A 21,375-nucleotide genomic window follows, 5' to 3' on the forward strand; every position below is an offset into this window, starting at 1 on the left:
TCAAGTCTGAGGTGTCCCTGCCCATGGCAGGGGGGTTGGAACTAGGTGATCTTAAGGTCCTCTTTCCAATCTATTCTATAAGTAATACACACAAATATGTACATGGTATGTGTGTTACATACCTATTTCATTAGAAAGAGGCAGATGATTCTGATGAAGAAAATGAGCTGGAAGCTGTTGTTCTCACTTCAGGAGGTCACTGTGTGTTTTGCTTCTTGCCTTAGAGACTGTTGATATCAAAGAACATGTAGATGGCTAACCCAAGGCTGAGGTGAACACTTTGTTTCAGTGTTTGGCTGCTTTCTCTTGGGAGCTTTTCCCAGGAACACTCTTAAATAGGGCCAGGGAACAATAGTTCAATTCTTGGTGAAATTTCTTACCAGTGGTTCTCATATTTATCTTTTTGTTCCTATGGTGGCTTGTTTCCACCAGAACTGTTCCTTTGAGATTTTTGGTGCTGTTCTGCTCCAGGAGCAGTTTTAAAATAGCCAGTTGAGCATCACCTGTACATCAAATCCTAATTATTCCATACTAAATCCTGGAAGACCTCTTCATATCTCCCAAGACAACACTAAGGCTGATGGGAAGGGAGAATTGATTAAAGGAGGTAAAATGTCTAAGCAAAGTAAGAAAAGACAAAGCTAACATGCTGAAGGCCACACTCAGCTTTACCTTCTCAAGGAATACAGACCTGCAGTATTTTTTTTTTTTTTTTTAACAGCTGGTAATTATGAAGCCTTACCTGTCCATCCACTCTTTCACTGGGCTTTCAATGTCCAGCAGTACTAGTTCCCATTTTCACTTATCATAGAAAAGCCACTTGTGCTTTTGGAAATGTGATAAGTGCAGAACTTTCCCATTCTTCTTGGATGTTTGTAGAGGGCTTTTTAGCTGTTTAAAGTGTAACTCAAATTGGAAAGGAGCTGGCTATTGAAGATTACTTCCTATATTTTATCATTTTCCCTTAGTAAGACCAAATTAATGTAGTATTGCATTAATTACTAGTAATTTGGAAACTAGCTTTTTTAGAGTTATGTTCCTTTCTGAATTCAAGTTGTGGTGATCTGCATTGCCAGAGCTTATGAGGAACTGAGACTTCTATCCCTCCCAGTGCCAGGTACACTTCTCTTTGGGAATCAGTGCAGGGATCTACTTTCTTTCATCTTTCTGTGTAAAACAAAGACCACATAGCACAAAACCCCATGAGCTTGTTCTCAGTGGCAAACAAGCAGTTGATGCCATGGTATATATAGTGGTGCTCAGTATAAGCCAACTGAAAAGCATAGGCAGCACATAGCTTGTGCATGTTTAGCAGCATGCATAGATGCTTGTTAGTTGAAGGTACCTTGAAAACCATGATACTAATGTCTGTCTTGGTTTAAAAGTGACAGAGAATAGAGGTAAATTAAGTGGATGAACAGACAGTGAACCAAAGAGCAAAGCCACACAGGATGGGAACAGCTTTTCCCTTCTGGCATGCAGGAGCAGGGTAAGGACCTGCTCTCGGCAGGAGACTGCCAAACAGTGACACTTGCAGAGATAGGATGCTAGTATTTCAGTCCAGATGTAGCCTTCTGTGTATGGACAGATTCTTTTCATGCATGTTTGAGTACTGTAGCTGGCCATTAGCTGTTAGCCTTGTCTCTTTCCTTCCTGGTAGCTTGCATTGCTGGATGATATGATACTATTTCACTTAAAATACACAAACCTTACTCCATCTGCCTGCCTCTGCCAGTGGTTCACTTAGGCTTTGGCACAAGAGTGCCTTGGGATTTAAAGGGGTTTGAGATGTACCTATTAACTGTATTACTTCTTAGGGTTATCACAGATTTAATATTTATTTGCCTGTAGCAAAACACGGCCATTACTGTGTAGGTGCCAAGTTTTAATATTTTAACTTGGTATTTTTAGTAACACCAACAGGGAGAAGGGTTCTGTCTAAATAATTTCTGGCCTCTTGCATATCTGACCCAACTTCTGGTGTGAATCAAAAATAAAAGGTGATTAACATTCTTTTCATGTACATTCTCTTTTCCTCCTCCTCCCTTCCTCCCAAATCACCTTCCATTATTGCAACTTGAGTCCTGAAATAAGAAGTGAGGAGGGATGAATTGTCCTATAAATTGTTTCACAAGGTTAATTTAACTTGTATCCTGTTTCTAGTTGTTACCCTATGCTGGTCTGAACAGTAAATGTGGAATAATGCAAGTCTCGAAGAATGTGATTGCTCCAGAAATTTCGGTTCTGCCTTAAAGAGGGTTTGCTTTTCCAGGCTAGAGAAATGTGCCTGTGCTTGGAGAGCTGTGTTTAGTCAATGGTATTTTGTATATAGAGGGAGAAATGAGGTTACCTCTCAGTTTTTAGCAAGTCCTCCAATCTAGCATGGTGTACTCCATCTGACCTTCCTGTGGAGCTTTACCTTGAAGCTGATATGCTTCCACTGGATGTCACTGTTGCTCTCTGGGAACACATTTAATATCACTTTACCTGTGGTGAAAATGACTCCTCAAAATAGAAGACTTTTAATGGTATTTCTCTATCGATTAGAAGAATTGAGATCCGAATAAACAGTGTGCACCACCTTTGGGAGTTTTCTACTCCTCTGTTGTTTCATGGGGAATTTTTTTCAGCTAAAATAATGAATTTAATTGCACTTAGTTTTAATACATTGGATGTCTGTATTGCATTGAATACATTGGATGTATGTGTTGCTTAAAAGGAATGCATCTTTCTAGGTACTTCAAAATTCTTAATAACATCTTATTCTCTTTAATGAAACAAAACCCTTCAAAATAGTAGATGCTCTGTGGAAATTGATTTTAAAGGGACTTAGAGGTAGAGCTGCATGCGTTCCCTTTGTATCACTCAGTTGCTCCATTGCAATGGAAAGAGGTGAACAGAAGGGAAAATAAATATTTCCTCTAAATTTAATTATAAGAATATACTTATTGGAGGTACGCCTCAAATAATGGTACTTTTCATTAGTAGGTGTAAAATTCAGGTATGTGCTTATCCTGTCAATATATCTACTAAATATCACCATTTAGAAAACAAAGTGGCATTTTTTTTAGTTGTCCCTTACGGTTTTACTATGGATGTACACGTGTTGTGTAGTTAATACTTGCCCCCTACCCTGCTATCAGTGCTATAATAGCTGGCCAGAATGCTGTTTAGCCAGAACAGTTTTCATAAGAGGCTCAGTAAGAGACCTCTGGAATGAAGGATGATTAATTTTCCCCTTCCCCCAAGTAGTTGCACTGTGCTGTCTTTAAGTGGTTGCTATAAATAAATCACTTCTGTTTTCCCTTTGTCACTGAGAGCTGTATTGTATTCTGAAACGGCTCATCTATTCTTCCTTTAATGTTCAGCTGCTTCTTCCTATACCCCTAGAGCTTAATACGCAGATGTTGTAATAAGATATTTAATGGCAAATACATTTGTTTGGTTGTGCTGAGTAAATTGCACACTTGAGCTCTGACTAAAATAAATGAAACCTCTGCAGCAGTGTCATTGTTTCTGGTGCCTGTCCTCAGGATTCAGCAGCACTTCACCTTGCAGGTGAGTCAGATGTGAGCACAGGTGTCTCTGTAATGGTGATGCTCATCAGTGCTGCGACTGTCTCAGTGCCAGGGCATATTTCTGTGTTGTTTGCAGTGTTATAAAAAATCTGTTAGAATTTAAATGACTAGTGCTGGCTCACCACATGGTACAGATTGCTCTTAGGAGAAGGGTGGCTGTAGTTTCGTCCGTGAGGGTTTTCTTACTCATTCTTATGGACAGTAGCAGGGGATGATTTAATCCTCTCTTACAAAATATGAGGTTTTAGTATTAGAGCAGTTCAGTTTTCCTCACTTGGGTGCACATTTCCTTTCAAATGTGCTGCCTCCCCATTAAGGTAAGTACAAGTTGTAGTCTGGCTATTAAGGGAAAGTTTCCAAACACTTCACTCATTTGTTAAAATGCAAAGGGCAAAGCTTTCCCTGAATAACCCCACAACGATGCTTACCATTGTCACATTTGGAAGTTCTCCTAACCACTCAGTAGAGGCAGCCTTGTTGCCTCTATAATGCAGCTTCAACTGGTGTCACTGCTGTATTTGAACTATGGCAGAAGTCTAGGTGGGTGCTTGTGGCAGACAACCTGTTCCTCTGAGCACTGAAGTATCTTTCCAGTTTTTTAATGAAGAAGAATGTGTTTGAGCTCATCAAAATGTTTGGCACCTTCCTAAAATTAACGTCAAACAAAATTCTAGGTGTCCATTCCAATTTAGGATACTTGTAAAATGCTCCAGCATCTGCCCTGTGAAGCCCTGGCTGTGTATTTCTTAGCAGGCAAAGCTTTCCTTGACTGAAACATGGAGATTTTGGCATGAAAAATCTGAAAGAATTGAAAAAGCCCACAACTCTTTTTCTCCTTGATGCCTTGAAATCACTGTTCCCCTTTGTTCACAGAGCTTCCGTTAGCTGGTAGCAGAAGGGATGTGCTTTGGGTAGTGTCAATACAAATATACCTACTTGTGCTCCTTGGCCTCTTCAGAAAAAGTGAGTTTGATACAGATGGATGCAAACACTCTGCTTTAACCCCTGAAAGGGGAAGTGCAGCAGTGTGTATGTCCACCTGGGCCAGGTTGACTGTCAGCCAATCCTTTGCTGTTGTCCTTCTGCTGTTCTAGACCTCATGGGCTGCATTTACAGCTTGAAGTGTTTTCATGTGTGTCTAGCTGAGAGTTTGCAGCATTCTTGGTGACCTCTACCTTGTGCTGGACCTGCCTATGTTGGGCAAATCCAAGCTTAACCCTTAATCCAGTATCTTGTTGGATGCTGTATGTAGGGCCACTCTTCAAGAAGCTTGCTTGGACGGGTCCCATACTTCAGATTGCAGCTTGATGTCGTCAGAGGGGGTGGGATGAGTAAGAAGCTGTAGAGCAAACTGACTTCAGTTTCTCTGCCTGCCTGTTTGTGGGCAGCAATTCAAAGTGCTGTCTGTAGGTGTGGGTGTTGGATACTTTTTTTGCACCTGCAGTGCCAGGGTAGGTAAGGTAGGATGTGCTTGCTCCTAGAACTGAGTGTTCAAAGACTGTGGTCAATTAAAAGCCTCCCTTTTGGAAGTTACACTCCATGATACATTGGCATAGTTTTTATTTGCTGGCTGGATGTGTCCCTAGTTTAGCTAGAACTTCACTCCTGAAGGCTCTAGCAACAGGTTATCTTCTTGATGATGATGGGCTGTAAGGAGCCCATCATCAGCATTCCAGCAGCTGTGGTGTTTGAAATGGGACATTATGCCATATTGTCATGCTTCTATTTTAAATGTAGATATACTTCTGTTCCTGGGGGTGTTGCCGCCATGCAGTGCCTTTAGGAGCCTGCTTGGTCTTTGAGGAGGTGGCTTGCTTGGTTTTTCATGCGGGTGGTACATAGCCTGTGAGCTGATCAGCAGAATTTAGCATCTGTGACAAGTGGCTGCTGCCTCCCCTAGCTTCAACTTGACATGATGAAGGACCACCTGATCTGTAAAGCATTGGCTGTGGCAACATCTCTGTAGTATAGCCCTCACAAATATGCCAGGCTCTTAAACTTTGTGGACTGTAGCAAAGAGAATATCAACTCTGAGTTCAATCCAGCAGCTTTTTATGAAAAGCTGTCTGACATATGCTATAAAGATAGAGGGAGAAAATATGTTAGTACAGTCATTTTTCTGCTTCTGTGAGTCAGCTTGTTCTAATGGGTTTTGAAGTGGATAGCTCATCGTCATTTGGGGTTTTTAAGTGCAGGTTGTATGCAGTGTTAGCTCACTTGAATTTCTGCTGTGCCATGATTGACTGACCTAAAGTTACATCAAAATAGGGTAGTTAGCCTTAAAATAACAAGAAAACATGCTTTTTAGTGCTGATTACCCATTGAAGAACAGTGTTTTGTGGAAGATTTTTTTGTTGTTCTTTTTTACTTTTAAATTTAAACAGCAAATAGCAGCTTTGTAAGGCTGGCTTTATCTCATCTCTGCAAGAACATATTTTAATTGATTAAATCAATGCATCAGGCAGCAACATGTGGCTCTTGGGCTACTTGCAGCCCAGAAGTAGTTTGAGTGTGGCTCCCATGTCAAGGCTGTGCAGCGTGACCCGAAGTGTGGGCTGTGTTGGCCTAGGGCCTGTGGATAATCCAAATTATCCAAGCAAGTGGGAGGAAGCAAATTAGCAGAGGCTGGTGTGGCTGGCACCACCTGATACCCAGCTGCATCCCAAGCCTGTCCTGTAGCACAGTAGTCCCTGCGAAACAGTTGTTACACGTATCCTTTGAACCTTTCCTTTCCTGCTCCTTATGCAAAACTGGTCTTGTGATGCTTGGCTGTATGATAGTAGTTTGTTTGATAGGGGCTGGAAGGATGGTCAGCCCTTTCTAGCAGTTAGTGGTCAGCAGCAAGGCATTCTCCTGTCAAAGCCTACTGTTGCTGTGCCCTCTTTTCCCCTTCTTCTCCCAGTCTCCAGTTTGCCTATGTAGTCACATTTCTCTTTGCACTGCTTATTGCTTATTTTGCCCAACTGTTGGGCTGGACTTCAGCCTTGGGAGCCTTTCTGTGGCCTAACTCTGTGCCTCCCAGCAGCAAAAGTGTTTTAATACATATTTTTATATATATATGTATTTATATATGTATGTGAGTATACACATATGTTTATCTTCATAATGCACTAAACATTTTGGGGTTGAGCTAGCCTGAGGTCTTTTTGCAGCTTAATTGCACATCTGCACTCACTTGGCACCAAATACAGAGATGAGCAGGTAAATCGATACAGCGCTGATCAGAAATGCTTTCGTAGTAGCGTATGTGAGAGAAGAGATGGAAGCAACTCTTGACTTCTTAGAAAAAGTACATGTGGAAGAACTTTCAGAGACCATTTTCCAATCTGTCAGAATTCTGTGCTGCTTGTTGATTTGCAGACTTAGTCATACGTGTGAGTAACAAGTGCACGGGATGGAGCTGCACCAGGTGTCAGGCCATGGAGTTTTGAGTGCTGTGATCTTTGCTTTAGATTCATATCTTGTCTGTTAGTGTAAATTGAGAAACTTAAGTCTGCAATTGCTTAATCAGTTGGCTACCTTGTTAGATAAACTTCTCTGCACTAATTCTACTGATGGTAATGCAGATAAATAATACAAATAGTGTTTGTTCGAGAAGAAAGATGCCATTTTGAAAGAAAAGGAAAGAAGAATGAGTTCTCGAGTAGGCATCTGTTTGTGCTTTTAAACCTTAATTTATTCTGAATGAAATATTCAAGCTTGCATAACTAAACCAGTTGAAATTGAAACTTCAAAGTAAACTTGTTCTTAACCTCATTGAGGAGGGGAAACCAGTTCAAGATACAAACACAATTAAAATTACTAAATCAAAAGTGCCTGTTTTAATTCGTATTGGAACAGTTTGCTTCTGGTGAACTGCGGTACAGCATCCCTGTCTTCTTAGAACTACCAAACATGGAGAGAGGCTTTTACTTTACTGTTGGAGTGAAATAATTGTGCTCCTCTCAGGGGAGCTTACTTAATTCTTATAATTTGAATGTAATGCTTCCATGCTTTCTTTAGTGTGAGGATGGTGAGGTGCTCTTAACAGGTTGCCCAAAGAAGTGGCGAATGTTCAATCCCTGGCAGTGTTCAAGGCCAGGTTGGACAGAGCCTTGGGTGACATGGTTTAGTGTGAGGTGCCCCTGCCCATGGCAGGGGGGTTAGAACTAGGTGATTTTAAGGTCCTTTCCAAACCAAACCATTCTATGATTCTATGTGGCTCCACTAAGTCTTTGTTTTCTTGTGCAGTCTATACCTGTGTACCGCATGAGCATACCAAAGCGCTTTGCACATACGTACAAAGCTTGAACCTTGCAGGATTGCTTCAGGATTGTTATCTAAGGTTTGCCTTTCCTGATGCAGGTTTAAAAACAAACACGCACACAGAGAAAAATCCTCAACAAAACAGAAAACAACAAAAAACTCCTTCCACCTGGGGAAGGCAGACAAGTCTGCAGCGGCTTTTCCTTTTCCAGCTGTGGCAAGAACAATTCCTTTTTTCCTTTGCCCGTTTTTAATAGCTTGGACTGTCTCAGCATAAACTGTGCTTTACTGTTTCCTTGCCATGAAACAGAAATCCTTCTTCAGTTGTTTGCATTGCAATAGCAGATTATGTCTGTTTGTTTTTCTAGCAATCAGAAATGGATTGTGGTATTCATCTTAAGAAAACAAAAACTCAGGATTCTGGTAGGAACCGTGAGCAACAGGAGGAAGAGACCAGTCTTGCAAATACCTTGGAGCATATTATGGGACAGCTGGATGTTCTGACTCAGGTATGGTTTGCTATTTTATTTTATAGTGAAAAAGGTACGTCTGGCTGGAAGAACTTGGAGTATTTTGCAATAGTTTCATAGAATAGAAGTGTGGCTAGTTTAAAACCTCTCCTATTTAGTAGCTTTTTGATAAATCTGTCTTCATCTGTTTGTCAGTTTATCTCTTATCAGTTCCTTTGCCTTTTCCTGAGTTCCAGCTTAGGTCTAGCTCTTCCCCTAACTCCTTTATGCTGCAGTGTTGCAGAGCACTCCTTGAGCCAGCTCTGGTTCCCTGTGCTATTAGCTATGGTTCGTCTAAGGTAATGCCTAAAGGAGCGGTTGGCAGTAGGACTCTGTTTTGGTGTATAATCTGTCTCTCTTCCCTCCCCCATTATACTGCAGTCTATAGGCAAACTCTGTTTGGATCCCACTCCTTTTCCCCCACCCAACATTCACCTACACAATCCAATTTCTGCAGTATTCTCCTCCCATCAACAAGTCTGGGCCCTTCTGTGTCTCATCTCTGAAACATGCTTTTCACCCACAGCCAGCAAACAACTAATCCCTTGCTAAAGCATTAATATACAGCTCTTCCTCAGAGTCATTAAGGAGTGCTTGAACAGTACCAGCCCTTAATAGTGATCATCACAGTATGTGTTTACTTAATACCAATTTGGGGATAGAGCTGTTTTTTGTTTAAAGAGCTGCTCATTGCTCCTGTAAAGAAATACCATTCCTGACTACTGTCTGGGTCTGAAGTTCATTGTGTGTTTTTGGGATATGTGGCAGTCAAGGAGGAAGCACGGGATAGTAAACATTGGTGATCTCCTGTAGCTGAGCTGTCATAGGATGGAAAAATCTGTGCGGGAGGGTTTTTCTGTGAGTTTGGGTGTTGTTTCTGAGGAAGAAGTAGGTCTTGAACAGTTGGTATCAAACATATTGATGATTAGTCCAAGTTAGCTCTTTGCTCTTGAGAAGAAGTACTTGTCAAAAGGTGTAAGATGATGGTTGGAGGGCCTATCAGAGGATTGAAGTAGAGCTGCTTTAGAGATTAAAAAACATTCCAGGACTACAGACAGCCTAAAATAGAGTAAGGTGAAAACCAAAAGGTATTTAAGTTCATTTGGCAGAAATGCAAGAGAGGATTTTTCCTCTGATCTCTAAAACACTGAACACTGGAGGATGGGTGGGGGGAGTCTTTTGTGTGACATTGGGCCCTCGTGCTTGTGAGTAAAATGCAACCCTGTGTGTACACAAAATATTTTATTACTGTTTTTACGTCTCCCAAGTAAGTTTGGAATGTGATTGTTATCTTTCATTACATAAATCAGACCCACACTTCTGATGATGGATGTGTAATGGCTCCTTTTCAACTTTATAGGTGTTTAGAGGAGGCAAATATTGCAGTAAACAGTATGTGTGGGTTTTAAACTAGATATTGGCAATGCAGACATCTCTCTCGAAGATATTGTGTAACCGTAGAAAATTCCAAATGTTGTTTTAAACGTAGCAGAAATTGAGATCAGTGGGGGAGGAATAAATTAGTAGGTTATAGGATAAAATTGGAAATAGGCCTGAAATAGTAAAAAACCAAAAAGCTGCCTTGAGTAACTCTGCATTCAGCAACCTTTTACCTTTTTTTGTAGCTTTTCTGCCACTTTTTTTGCTGTCCTTGAAGTACTTTATTTCTCATTGGTTCTAATCTTTGTATGTTGTATTTTGTATTAACACCATTTAAATGCATCTGTACAAATTGATGTTCCTGACACACTGTTGAAATGGTTTCATAATTCTTCATTTTCATGCCAAGGTTTTGATATTTAGCAGTGAAACAAACCAACACCAAACAAACTTAAGCAAATGAGCCTGGAAGAAGTCCTTATTCCTAGAGTAAGGAGGAGGGATGCAGGCAGGTAGCAATGCAGAGATGTGGAAGGTAACTTTGTAGAGTGGTGAAGCACTGGAACAGGTTGCCCAAAGAAGCGGTGAATGCTCCATCTCTGGCACTGTTCAAGGCCAGGTCAGACAGAGCCTTGGGTGACATGCTCCAGTGTGAGGTGTGCCTGCCTGTGGCAGGGGGTTAGAACTGGATGATGTGAAGGTCCTTTCCAAACCAAACCATTCTATGATTCTATGGTTTGCTTTTTCCAATGCTGATGTTCTGTAACAGGGAAGGGAATGCTGCTTCAACAGGGCTGCTGTTACCCCTCTTTCATGCAATTAAACGTTGACTGGGAAGGAGCCAATGCACATGGAGATCCAAGTGAAATGCAAGCAGTGGGTAGTAGTGTTGGGTTGGTTTTCTTTCCGAGTCATTTCTGCCGAAGCACAATAGGACACTGCTCCCTCTGCGTGGCAGACTGAAACCAATGTGTGTTTTCTGGGCCTGCTGTTTTCTATGGAAGGACAACACCACTGCTTCTTCAAAATGGAACAAAAATATTTCATAAATAACACATAACAAGTGTCAGTATTTTTTTCTTGGAGAAGGGCTGAGGGCACTCCTGGTCCTCTTATAAATCATTGCTTTGTAATTCCCGAGTACTGTTTAAAGAGAACACTAATGGTCATAAGCAGGGCCGTTCAGTCGAAGGGAAAGGAGAGAGTCCCATGGTATTTCCAGAAACCCTCTATTGATATAACCATCTGTGTTTTTTCAGGAATTTATAATTTGTTAGCTTTGTGGGAGTTCGGGAATAGTTCTGATGTGGAACCTAGAGTTCCTGTGCTTTTTGGTGGTGCTGTAGTTTCCAACACTTAACATGATGTTATATACCAGTGGGGGAAACTTAAAGTTGAGATAAACTACTTTTGGAAATTAGGAAAATATAAGTTTAATGTGTTTTCCTAATTTTTTTCCATAGCTGTCATTTCAAGGTTTATCATGCTAAATCCGGTGTCATGTAAAAGTGGGAAGCAGAGCAAATACTTTCAATTTTCTGCTGAAAGAGATTCTAGTAAGACATCAGCTGAAGGCTGTCATCTCTTGCTAGTGCAGAGCTTTGTTCTGCGCTGTACACTTGAACTGCATTGTCTGCTACTCACCAATTATCAGTACCTTCCGTCAGTACAATGACAATAGATTGACAATAGATTTCCAGATGAAGTGGGGTGTCATGTACTTAGAGACAGCAGGATTGTTTTTATTCCATTAAGAGGTCTCTTCCTGCCAGACACCAATTGCAAGTAGAAGCGCTGAGGCTGTGGAGGCATCATGCCCTGCGCAGCAGGACACACTTGAGCAGGCTTGCTCCTTCAGTTAGGCACTTCAGTTCTTACTAGAGAAAGCTGGATCAGAAGAAAGCAGTAGCTCTTGTATACCACATCTGTCAGTAACCGCTACAGTGAACAGATGTGACCCCCTCAGATTCAGAGAGCTTCATTTGTATGTTGCTGACTTTGTGCTGATTTTATTCCTTAAGATTTTGGCATCTTTCTTTAAACTGGTTTGCGATTCAATGCAACCTTCCTCTCTTCCTCCTACCAGAACTCTTGGTGCATCTTCTGTTTTACTTGTAACCAAGAGCTCTAATGTGACCTGACAGGGGCTGCATATTTTTTTCTAAGTGTGGTTTGTGTTGGGCCATACTTCACTTGCAGATAAAGAAGTTAATGTTTGACTGCATTTTTCAGCAGGGTAGCACATGCTTGACAGTTCTGCTGCCTGGAAGGGTGGATTGAGGCTGAGACCCAGACATAAGCAGGTTGTTTCCAGTAGTTTGGATAACTTAAAAGTACCCTAGTGCCCATTTGTAGGAAAGTAGGCAATTCAAATCCAGCAAAAGAATGAGGAAGATGAGTAATAAATGTATATTATGGATGCTTGCTTCTCCCTTTCCTGCAGCTTAGTATCTTGTCAGTGTCCCAATATTTAAAATTCTTGCTCTTTACTGGCATTTCAGAAATGTGAAAAGGAGGAAAATGCAAAATGTTGGGGGTTTTTTTGGTGTTTGTTTGTTTTTTTTTTTTTATCAAAGGCTGGATCTCAGTATCTCTGTGCCTATGTGAAGAGGTGGGCTGAGTATTAAAGCTTAAAGGGGGTGGGGAGGAAAGGTGATTTTCTCTCTTGGATAACTTTCTGGAACAGAAAGATGTGTTTTAGCTGAAGCAGAAGTGAAGCAGATACTGAGTTTGCTTGGTTTAGATGCATTTTCTGCACTTGAAGCTGCACAGCACTTCTGAAACACCATCTGTGAGTAACCATCTTGGCTGCAGTGGAAAACTTGAATTTGCAAGGATCATCTTCAAAGAGTCTGTATATACTCTTGCCCTCACTAGACACCTGCAGCTACAATGTTCACTTTGTTAATCTGCAGCACTGGTGGGCAGCAGGCACTGAGGCAAAAGCTGCTGGATTTATGTGGGAATGAACATGTCTGCTCCAAACAAAGAGTTCAAAATCAGGTTAACATAAAAATTCATAAATAGCTAAGATAATCCACCCACAGGAAACAGCTTTATATACTTCCGCAAAGTAATCTTCCATTGAAGCTGGGAGAAAACAATGCAGTGAAATGGAGAAGACTTGATAAATCTGTAAAATAATCCAAGCCTTAACTAAAGGACTATCTAGCTCATGTGAGATTAAAGGATTATTTCAGTCCAGAAAAGATTGCAGAGGGAGGGAAGATAAGAATTTTTTTAAAATTAAATTCTTTAGCATAAAAAAAGGACTTGGACGCAAATGAGTTGCTTTTTAATTAAAACTGAGGATGTTTGTGTGTTCAATGCTTATAATGAAAATGAGTAAAGTGAAATCTGTTACTCCTTTGAGACATGGTCTCCGAAGTCTGTGTTGGTGGGGAATGACTGTGGCCCCTCTCTTCTGAGAGGTATTGAATGTAGATTAAGTAACTGGTTTAGTAAAACAAATGCTTTTATGACTTCAAGTAGTTACAAGTCAAGAAGCAAGGGGGGGGGGGGGAGGTTATAAGTGCTGCTACCTCTGTCTTGTGCAGATGTCTTGGTTTCTGTGTTGCTCTCAAGACTCGAACACCCACTGGCTACAGGTGGACCCAACACATAGGAGAAAAATCGCAGCAGTTTTTAGTTTTAAATAAATGGTTTGAAAACCAAAACAGTAATAAAAAAAGTTTCCATCTGAAAAATATGTGAAATACCAAATGAGCTTGGGGTTTAATCTTAATTTGAAGGGACAAAGAGGCTACTTCTCATGAGTTAAAACCATCTGTTGGAGATGCAGTAGCTTTGATCTCTCACTCATAACAAATGAAGTATCCTGGTTGTTGCCAGTCCTCTGTATATCATCAGAACTACTTTGTTTTTCTGAAATTATATGTAACATACTTGTTACAAGATCTCTCAAGTCCCAATGCAAATACATTGTTCTTCTGTCTAAGACTGCCTAAATTAAATGCACTCCTAGGGATGTTGCTGTATTAGCAGGACACTCTCTAAAGTGTTCTTGGCTTCTTAAAAGTGCTGATGTCTCCCTGGAGGCCCACAGAGCCCTCACCTTCCATTATCCTTCAGTAGGGAGGAATACTGAACACCTCCCTCAATTTGTTTTCACAAGCAGACCTTGGCAATTAATATCAGTTGTTATTCAGCCATTTGGTACCAGCAGCTGGGTTAATTTAGCTGAGGATTTGCATCCTTTCAGAGGCTGATTGGGCAGCAGGGGAAGGAGATGGGAAGTCTTTGTGGTTGGGGGAGACCTCTAGTCATTTGGGGTTCTAACCACTATATTGTGCAGTTGCTCACATGGTATATGCTCGGGTATTTTGTTGTAGCTCATCATAACTTGTTGTGTTTTCATGCTGTGTGGTGAAGCTTGAAGTCTCTGTTGGTCCAGCCCCAGAAGTGTAGGAGCTTCCTAGGTGCGTACCAAGGAAGCTGCCAGTACCTGTGCTGAAGCTTGCAACCATTCCCTTTCAGAAACTTGCAGGATCTGATGTGGGTGCCATCAGTTTAACTTTGGCTGATCAGGTGTCAAGACTGAAGCAACAGCAGTGTGTGATGAAACTTATTTGGTAAGAGGGCTGTAAATGGAAAGGCTTAGTTAAATATGGCTTATGTGCCTTGTGTCCCTACACTGTGCAGAAGAAACTGGCAAAGCCTGTGGCCTCATCTTCTTTGTGGTTAGGATTGATTTAATAGAAAGCACATCCTTTTCTGTCCTTCAGAGTCCCTTTGGTCACTGTGATACTGGTACTGACCATGCTGCTTGGTCTGGCAAAGTGGCTGATATTAGTATTTTCAGGTACTCTTGTATGGTTTTCCTATCTGTAAAAAACACAACGAGCACTGCAAGTGATCACTTGTGTTGTTGCTGTACTGTGTCTATGGCATGAATAGGTTCATGCAGTACACCAAAGCCTCATCCAACCTGGCCTTGAACACTTCCAGGGAGTGGGCACCCACAACTTCTCTGGGCAACCTGTTCCAGTGTCTCACCACCCTCACAGTAAAAACGAGGAAGGGTTAGCTGAGCAATGCTGGGTTTGAATTTTACAGCAACCCACCTCCTTCTTGCTGTGCCTTGGTCTGCTAAATATAAGAAACGCTTTACTTTTCAAGTATTGAGTAGCACATGTGTGACTATTGGCTGGGGGGAGCTGATGGGGCTATGATCTGTGAGAGAACTGACAAAGAGGTTTTTTAGCCTTACGACTTCTTGAGCAGCTCTGGAGCTCTGGGTAGGGATCCCAATAAAGCCAGGTTAGTGCTGGCATTTGCGCTTCTGCAGGTATTGTCATGTGTTCCTAATCCACATGGCCAAGCAGTGACACTAGGTGAATGTGCAAAACTGTGTTGAGAAGGCTTGTGGGACTTTCTAACCCAGAGTGCTGCAGCAGCACTGACTGATACATTCCTGTCTAGCCATATTTGTAGTAACAGGTATGAAAGTCTGTGGAATTTGAAGCATGTTATGAAGTAAACACAGGAAATCTCGTGAAGCTGCATTAAAGAGAGGTTGAGGGGAAAACTAAAGCACTACATGAGCTTTCTTCATTCCGAAATAATTGATACACTCACCATAGCCTGGTGTGAAATACTCTATGCAGATAGACTTTGAGAATTTACCTTAAAGTCTGCATTCAAAGCAGCTGAGCTGGTGAGGAGCTACAGAACTTATTTTGGATGTCTCTGGGGAGCAGATCCTGTTTTAGTCTGAGCAGATGAGGAGCTCTCAGTTCTTTTAGAAATAATTTCAAAGTTTAAAGAAAAAAAAAGAAAACACAACAACAAAACACAAAAACCCCAACCACAAAACAAAACCCACCTAAATTATGCATTTGATCTCTGAGATTAAGGCTTGTGACCGCTAGAGTTTAGCTAGTCACAGCATGCAGAGCCTTGCATACATTCATGTGCTACATGAAGTGTTGATAACTGGAGGTTTCTAAGTATAGTTTCCTTGCCTAGTTGTACTCTCAGATATGAGGCTGACTTCCTTGATTAGTCTAAACTGCCAGCTTTTGCTGGAAATGCATTGGAGCATGCAGAATGGTGGTAGCTGGTTTGGGTCCCATCTCAAAACTGTGTTGTGTAACTTGAACATGCAGAGGGCAGCCTGGCTTTCTTTAAGCTTAGTGATAGCAGGGGTCTGCTGTGAGTGCCACTGGATGCAGCTGCTGAGATTGAAGGGGCAAGTCAGGGCAAAACTTGTATGATAGAAGGCAAGGCTGCTTACCAGACAGGCTCATACTTGAACCTCAAAGTGACTTTTGCTGCACAAGTTCTCCCATGAGCCTTTCAATCTTGCAGCTAAAGTTTGCTATTTAAACTATTGGTAGAAGGAGTTAATTAAGTTAATTACTTTTTTTTTTCTGTAAAAGGTAGGTAGGGCTACCCTGGTGCAAACCCTTCCTGTGTTAGTTTATTACATTCGTGTTAGTTTAGAGAACAGGCTCCCAAGCTTAATTTACCTGGATATTTGATAATTCCTGTCTCCACATAGGACTTCCATATATGCTTGGGACTGTATTTAGTGGGTGTTGGAGGTACCATTTTAGTGATCAGCATACAATAACTGGGGCCTCTTATTGATACTACTCACTCTAACTAGTGCATTTGAAGGTTGGCAACTGTACTCCTTTCTTGAAAGACTGTTTTTACTTTCCAGTAAGGTGCCAACAGGCCTTCTCAATGTTGTGCAGCAGTCTGTGGTCCAGGTGTCACGGATTTGTGCCCCAGAGGTATAAAGGTACCTCTGAATTCACTCATTAGTACTTGCCAAAGAGGGACTGCTGGATGCTCAGCCAGCATTTTTATGATGCAGTTTACTTGCTGTACTGCTTGGCCATGTTTGGGACTAAAATTGGCTCTGAAATGGTCGTTTTTGGGGAAAAACATAAGAAGTTATAGCAGGGCATCTAGCTCTTTGAAGGCAAACCAGTGTTGGCCTTGCTCATTACAGAGGGCAGAACTCTTAAGCCTCAGCTCCAGGTCAGACTCCACAAGTGTCATTCTGCAGGTCTATGGGTTGCTTCATTGCACCTCGTAAAAGGCATCCATAAGTCTCTCCTTGTACCAGCACAGTGGAGTTGGGAAACTGAGCACACAGAAACTTACAAACTTCTGCATTTTCTGATAAATTGAAAAGAAATTGCTGCCTTTGTAAATTAACAGGTCAAACAGAAAAGACAAATCTGGAGAGGTAGAAGTGTTTTTTTCCTTGGGCTATTTGATATGTTAGTGCTCTGCAAAAATCTTTTCTAGCATATGGTTAGAAAAACTGGCAGAGCAAACTTTTAAGAATCTTTTTATTGAAGTGAAGCTGGGAACTACTTCTACCTCCGTGATCAATGGAGAGAGGGATTTTCTGTTTTGAAATGATGACAGAAATAGAAATGCAAGTGTAATACTTTGGAGCACATCTGCAGTCAGTGTGTAGGATCTTGTTCCTTGTAGGATCAGCCAAGCTGTTGTTAACCTGATCTGAGTAACTGTTCTATCAATATGTGGGAATTCTTGGGGGTCTCACAATTACTGGTGATCCACTGGAGCAGTCTTATGTCCCCCATGCTATTCTGTGTGCTTACTCAGTCAAACCAGTGTGAGTGGCATACTGAAAAACCCATGTGCTACTGGCAGGGCAGGAGCTGCACCTCGCTGCTTGCACAACAGCCATCCAAAGCACTCCTGCTTTGCCCCAAAGCCAGGTCAAGTACTGCTGGAGTTAAATAATGAGCAGCCATCTGTCCAGGTGGAGATCTCTCTCCTGGCAGGGACTCCTACCAGTGCTCTAGATGGTTGCTGATGGCCTCTGCTTGCTCGTTCTGGCCTCTGCTCTTCTGGTTTTCTTTAGCAGTGGTAGAACTGGTTTCAGTTGGCATTCGATTAGCACCTGGTTCCCCTTATCTGTAGTTCTCGAAAGAGGCAGGACTGATTGCCCCTCCAGGGCTGCTGCAAAAGCCTCGGCCCTGAGGCTAGTGGTGCTTAAACTGTCTCTGCTACAGGGAAATGTTTAAAGGGTCTAAGGAAAGATACTGGTGAAAGCATCTTGAAACAGCATCAAGCATCATTATTACTTGGTTTGAGGGACTTAAAATGACATGAAGGAATAGAGTACGAGGCTTGTCATCATGTAAGCAAGTATGAGTACTGGCTACTTCAGTTCAGGTGTCCTGGGGGAGGATGGGAGGATGGACCTGAAAATTCCCCAGAAGTTAAAAAGTAAATAAGAAGCAACTTGTTTTCTACATAATTTCTTGATAGTGTTTCCAAAGAGAAAAGCAGGTTTTTTCTAGGCTAAGTCTGCAAAGATGAACAAAGACAAATGTTGCAGGAAGAACTGGTAGAAGTGATTTGAGTAAGTTTTCTTTGTGTGAAAAACTGCATATTGTGTTCTGGTGTCCATAGTAATGCTCAGTGTGTTACTGTAATGTCAGAAATACTCCTTAATAATAAAAAAGGGTGATATTTCTTCTTGTTTAAGCCTAAGCTCTTATCCTTCTGCCAGTTTGAGCCAGGGCTTTAATAAATTATCCAGCATTTACTCCCTGGTGCGTAATGGAGACAGGTACTGTGCTCCTGACACAACAGGAAGCCCAAGTCCTTCTGCAGAGAAGCGGCTTGAGCACAAACCTGGCTCCAGTGAATCCTCACTGAATCTGGCTAACAGTATTTTCCTCCTTGGTGCAATTGTTGGTTATCTTCTGAAAAGCAAAAATATGCAGGAGTTGAATGGGTGCAGTTTAATTTGCTTACCCACAAGGACTTGCTTTATAAGTAGCAATATGGAAATACTGTAAAACTGTCAACTGCTAATAAAGAAGCTTGTCTTTTAAGTTACAGAATGGCACTAATAGCAGCTGGGCAGTATTTGTGCTTTCCCTTACCTTCCTAGGATGTCAGATGCCCTGTGTATCTTGGGCATCATATATTCAAGTCTGAATGGGCTGTAGTCATCAGTTCCTACTTTGGACTTCCTGGATTTCATTTCTGACTGCTTTTCCACTTTTAGTTTCCAAAAAATACTCGCTACAAGTTTTTTGCTTATACTTACATGCAATTTCCATTCCAATAAACATTTTCCTTACAGCTTTTTCACAAATCCAACACTTTCTGAGATCTGCTTTACTTGCGTTTAGTCTCATGGTGAGCTGCATGTAACAACTCTTAACTTGTATCGACAGGATTGTTATGGCAGTAAATCATGGGATATAGGAACCACAAGTAATCTGGGGGCTTTGCTTCTAGCAGGGCAGTGTGACTAGGACATTGAGTTGATTATCTTTCTATATCTGATATCTGATATCTGATATATCTGATATCTGATGCAATGTTTCACTCCCACCCCTTTTAAACTGAATCTTGAGTTACTAGTTCTTTTCTTAAATGGAGAAGCCACGATTCCTACTGCTTCTCATTCTCTGTTTGCTTGCAGGATAAGATCTTTGCTCTAAACCCCTGGTGGACATCCAGCCTGCTGTGTTCTGCTCTGGGTAGCTTTACTCCTGACCTCTGTAAGACAGCCACAAAGCAATAGTATTGCTGGGTATGAAAAGGATGAAATCCTCTCTCCTTTGAATAGATGGGAGGAATCCTCCTGGCTCTGGAGCATCTGGGATGTTACTTCCTGGCTCCACCACTTTTCTTCTGGTTCTCTGTGTACTGCAGTTCTTGTGCCTCAAAGGGGTAGCAATAGAGGAAAAAACTTTAATTAAGCCAGTGCTGTAGCCCATGGGAATATTTAAGCCATGCAAGGGTTTTCTTTCATCTGAAGCTTTCTACAGCTGCAGCAATGCATCAGGCAGCAGGAGTTAGCCATTCTGCCTTGTCACAGGTCAGCTGTACGTATGTGGTAGGAATAAGCTTTTAACTGTTTGGGGAGGAAAACAAAGGGTGCATTATGGTAAATGCTATGATGCACAGTCCTCTCTGGCTTTGTTGATATGCAGTCTTGTGAGATGGCTTTGCCGTGGTACTCTATGTTGTTTTTACTACATCTGTTCTGTCTTCCTCCCCCCCATTCATCTCATTCCCCAAATCATTTTACAGGAGACTTTTCCTAGTCTCAAGTGGCTTTAGCCAAGCTGTTTCCTCTCTTTGTGCTTTCATTTCCCCAGCTGTAAAATGGGGATAGTGAGACCTGCTTTCTTTTTTCAGGCACTTAGAGATGTGCTTACGAAATGTGCTATTAAAAGGCTTTCTATGTATAACTTCTATACAAACAGCAGTTGTCCAGATTTATTTGAATTACTTTATTAAAGTCTAAGGTTCTGAACATCCTTTGTTTTTAACAGAGGATGTTATTTATTCAGTAAAAATGCTCAAAATGTGAAGCTATTGATTGTTGCTGATAAGTTTATGGATAATAAAGCATTAAATCATCACTGCCTATTATCAGGCTTTCTTGTGTCTTTGGAAGCTGAAAGTGGTTCTGCATAAGGAGGTCCCTTGTCTCAGAGTGATCAATAAAAGGTTTTCAGCAGAAGCTTTTATTGCCACATGGTTAAAATGTTCTTCCTGTGCATCCTGTACATGATGACTTCAGCGGGGAGAAAGATAGAACAGTCCTTTGTGGGGTAACTGGATTACACAAATATTTAGGCACTGTGTTGAGGTGGATATTGCCACTTTGGGTTTCAGTTCCCCTCCACTGCTTGTTGCACTGCCTTATGCTGGGCTGGGGAGGGTTTTCTTGCTTTTCATTTTGCTTGTCCAGCAAATTTTGCATGTTTTAATTGCAGCAAACCGATGGCATTCAGGGAAGGGAGGAAAAAGTTGGAAGCAGAGAGGGAAAATCAAAGCTGAAACCGGGCACAGCTGTTGAAAAGCTGTGTCTTTCATTAGCAGAAGTGTCTCTGGTGGCTCTCAAGTGTCTGGTGGCTCATGAACCTCTTCATGAGAGCTAATGCAGAGCTCTGAAAGCACCAAATGCTGTGATGGGTCCTTGGTGTTGTGTGGTGGAGAGCTTCATGCCCACCAGCCTCTGTTGCTCCTTTCAAGTTGTGTGAGGCTCTGCCCTGCTAAAATGCTGGTACTGGAGTTACAGGAGTATTTTGAAGTATTTCAGGAGTGTGAATTTAGCATTTTGCTATGCACTGAGAGTACAGTATGTAGCTTGTCTTTGTGAGCAGGTCAACAGCAGCTTTCATGTTGTTTTGCAGACTGTTTCCATCCTGGAGCAGAGGCTGACACTCACTGAAGACAAGCTGAAGGAATGTCTTGAGAATCAGCAGAAAATCATTCAGAACAAAACAAGCTGATTTCCTGAGAGAAGACAGGAGCTGAAGGCGTTGAGAGGTTTGAGGTTGTTTATGTTCCTGACAGACTGTGTGTGACTTGCTTTGACGACTTTGAGCACAATCTATTTTGCAGTTGGAATGTACAGTGATTGTATCTGTAAATAAGCTTTGTTACTTTACTAAAATAAAAATATTTTATTCATAAGCGTGGATAACCATTGTCATCTCCTGTGTTTTCCAGAGATGCAGCAGCCAGCATGTGGTCTGGATACTAACTAGGAAGGTTGCATGTCTCCTGCCTTTGGTGCTGCTCAGGTAGCTTTGGCAGGTTTAAGCATCTTGGAGTTGCCAGACGTTTGACACAGGCTGTACTAAGCTGATTGCTGAGGTGTGTGCTGGCCATAG

General features: G+C 41.6%; 1 protein-coding gene across 1 annotated transcript in view; it reads left to right on the plus strand.

Annotated features, from left to right (window-relative positions):
* Positions 1-20,991, plus strand: part of POC1A (POC1 centriolar protein A) — a 59,397-nt gene extending 38,406 nt beyond the window's left edge. Inside the window, exons 9-10 of the mRNA XM_010013660.1 lie at positions 8,192-8,332; positions 20,893-20,991. Coding sequence (XP_010011962.1) covers positions 8,192-8,332; positions 20,893-20,991 — 240 coding nt within the window. The remainder of the gene's footprint in view (positions 1-8,191; positions 8,333-20,892) is intronic.
* The last annotated feature ends 384 nt before the right edge of the window (positions 20,992-21,375 follow it).

The sequence above is a fragment of the Nestor notabilis genome, unplaced genomic scaffold (assembly GCF_000696875.1).
Source record: "Nestor notabilis isolate BGI_N333 unplaced genomic scaffold, ASM69687v1 scaffold1854, whole genome shotgun sequence".
Classification (NCBI taxonomy): Eukaryota; Metazoa; Chordata; class Aves; order Psittaciformes; family Psittacidae; genus Nestor; species Nestor notabilis.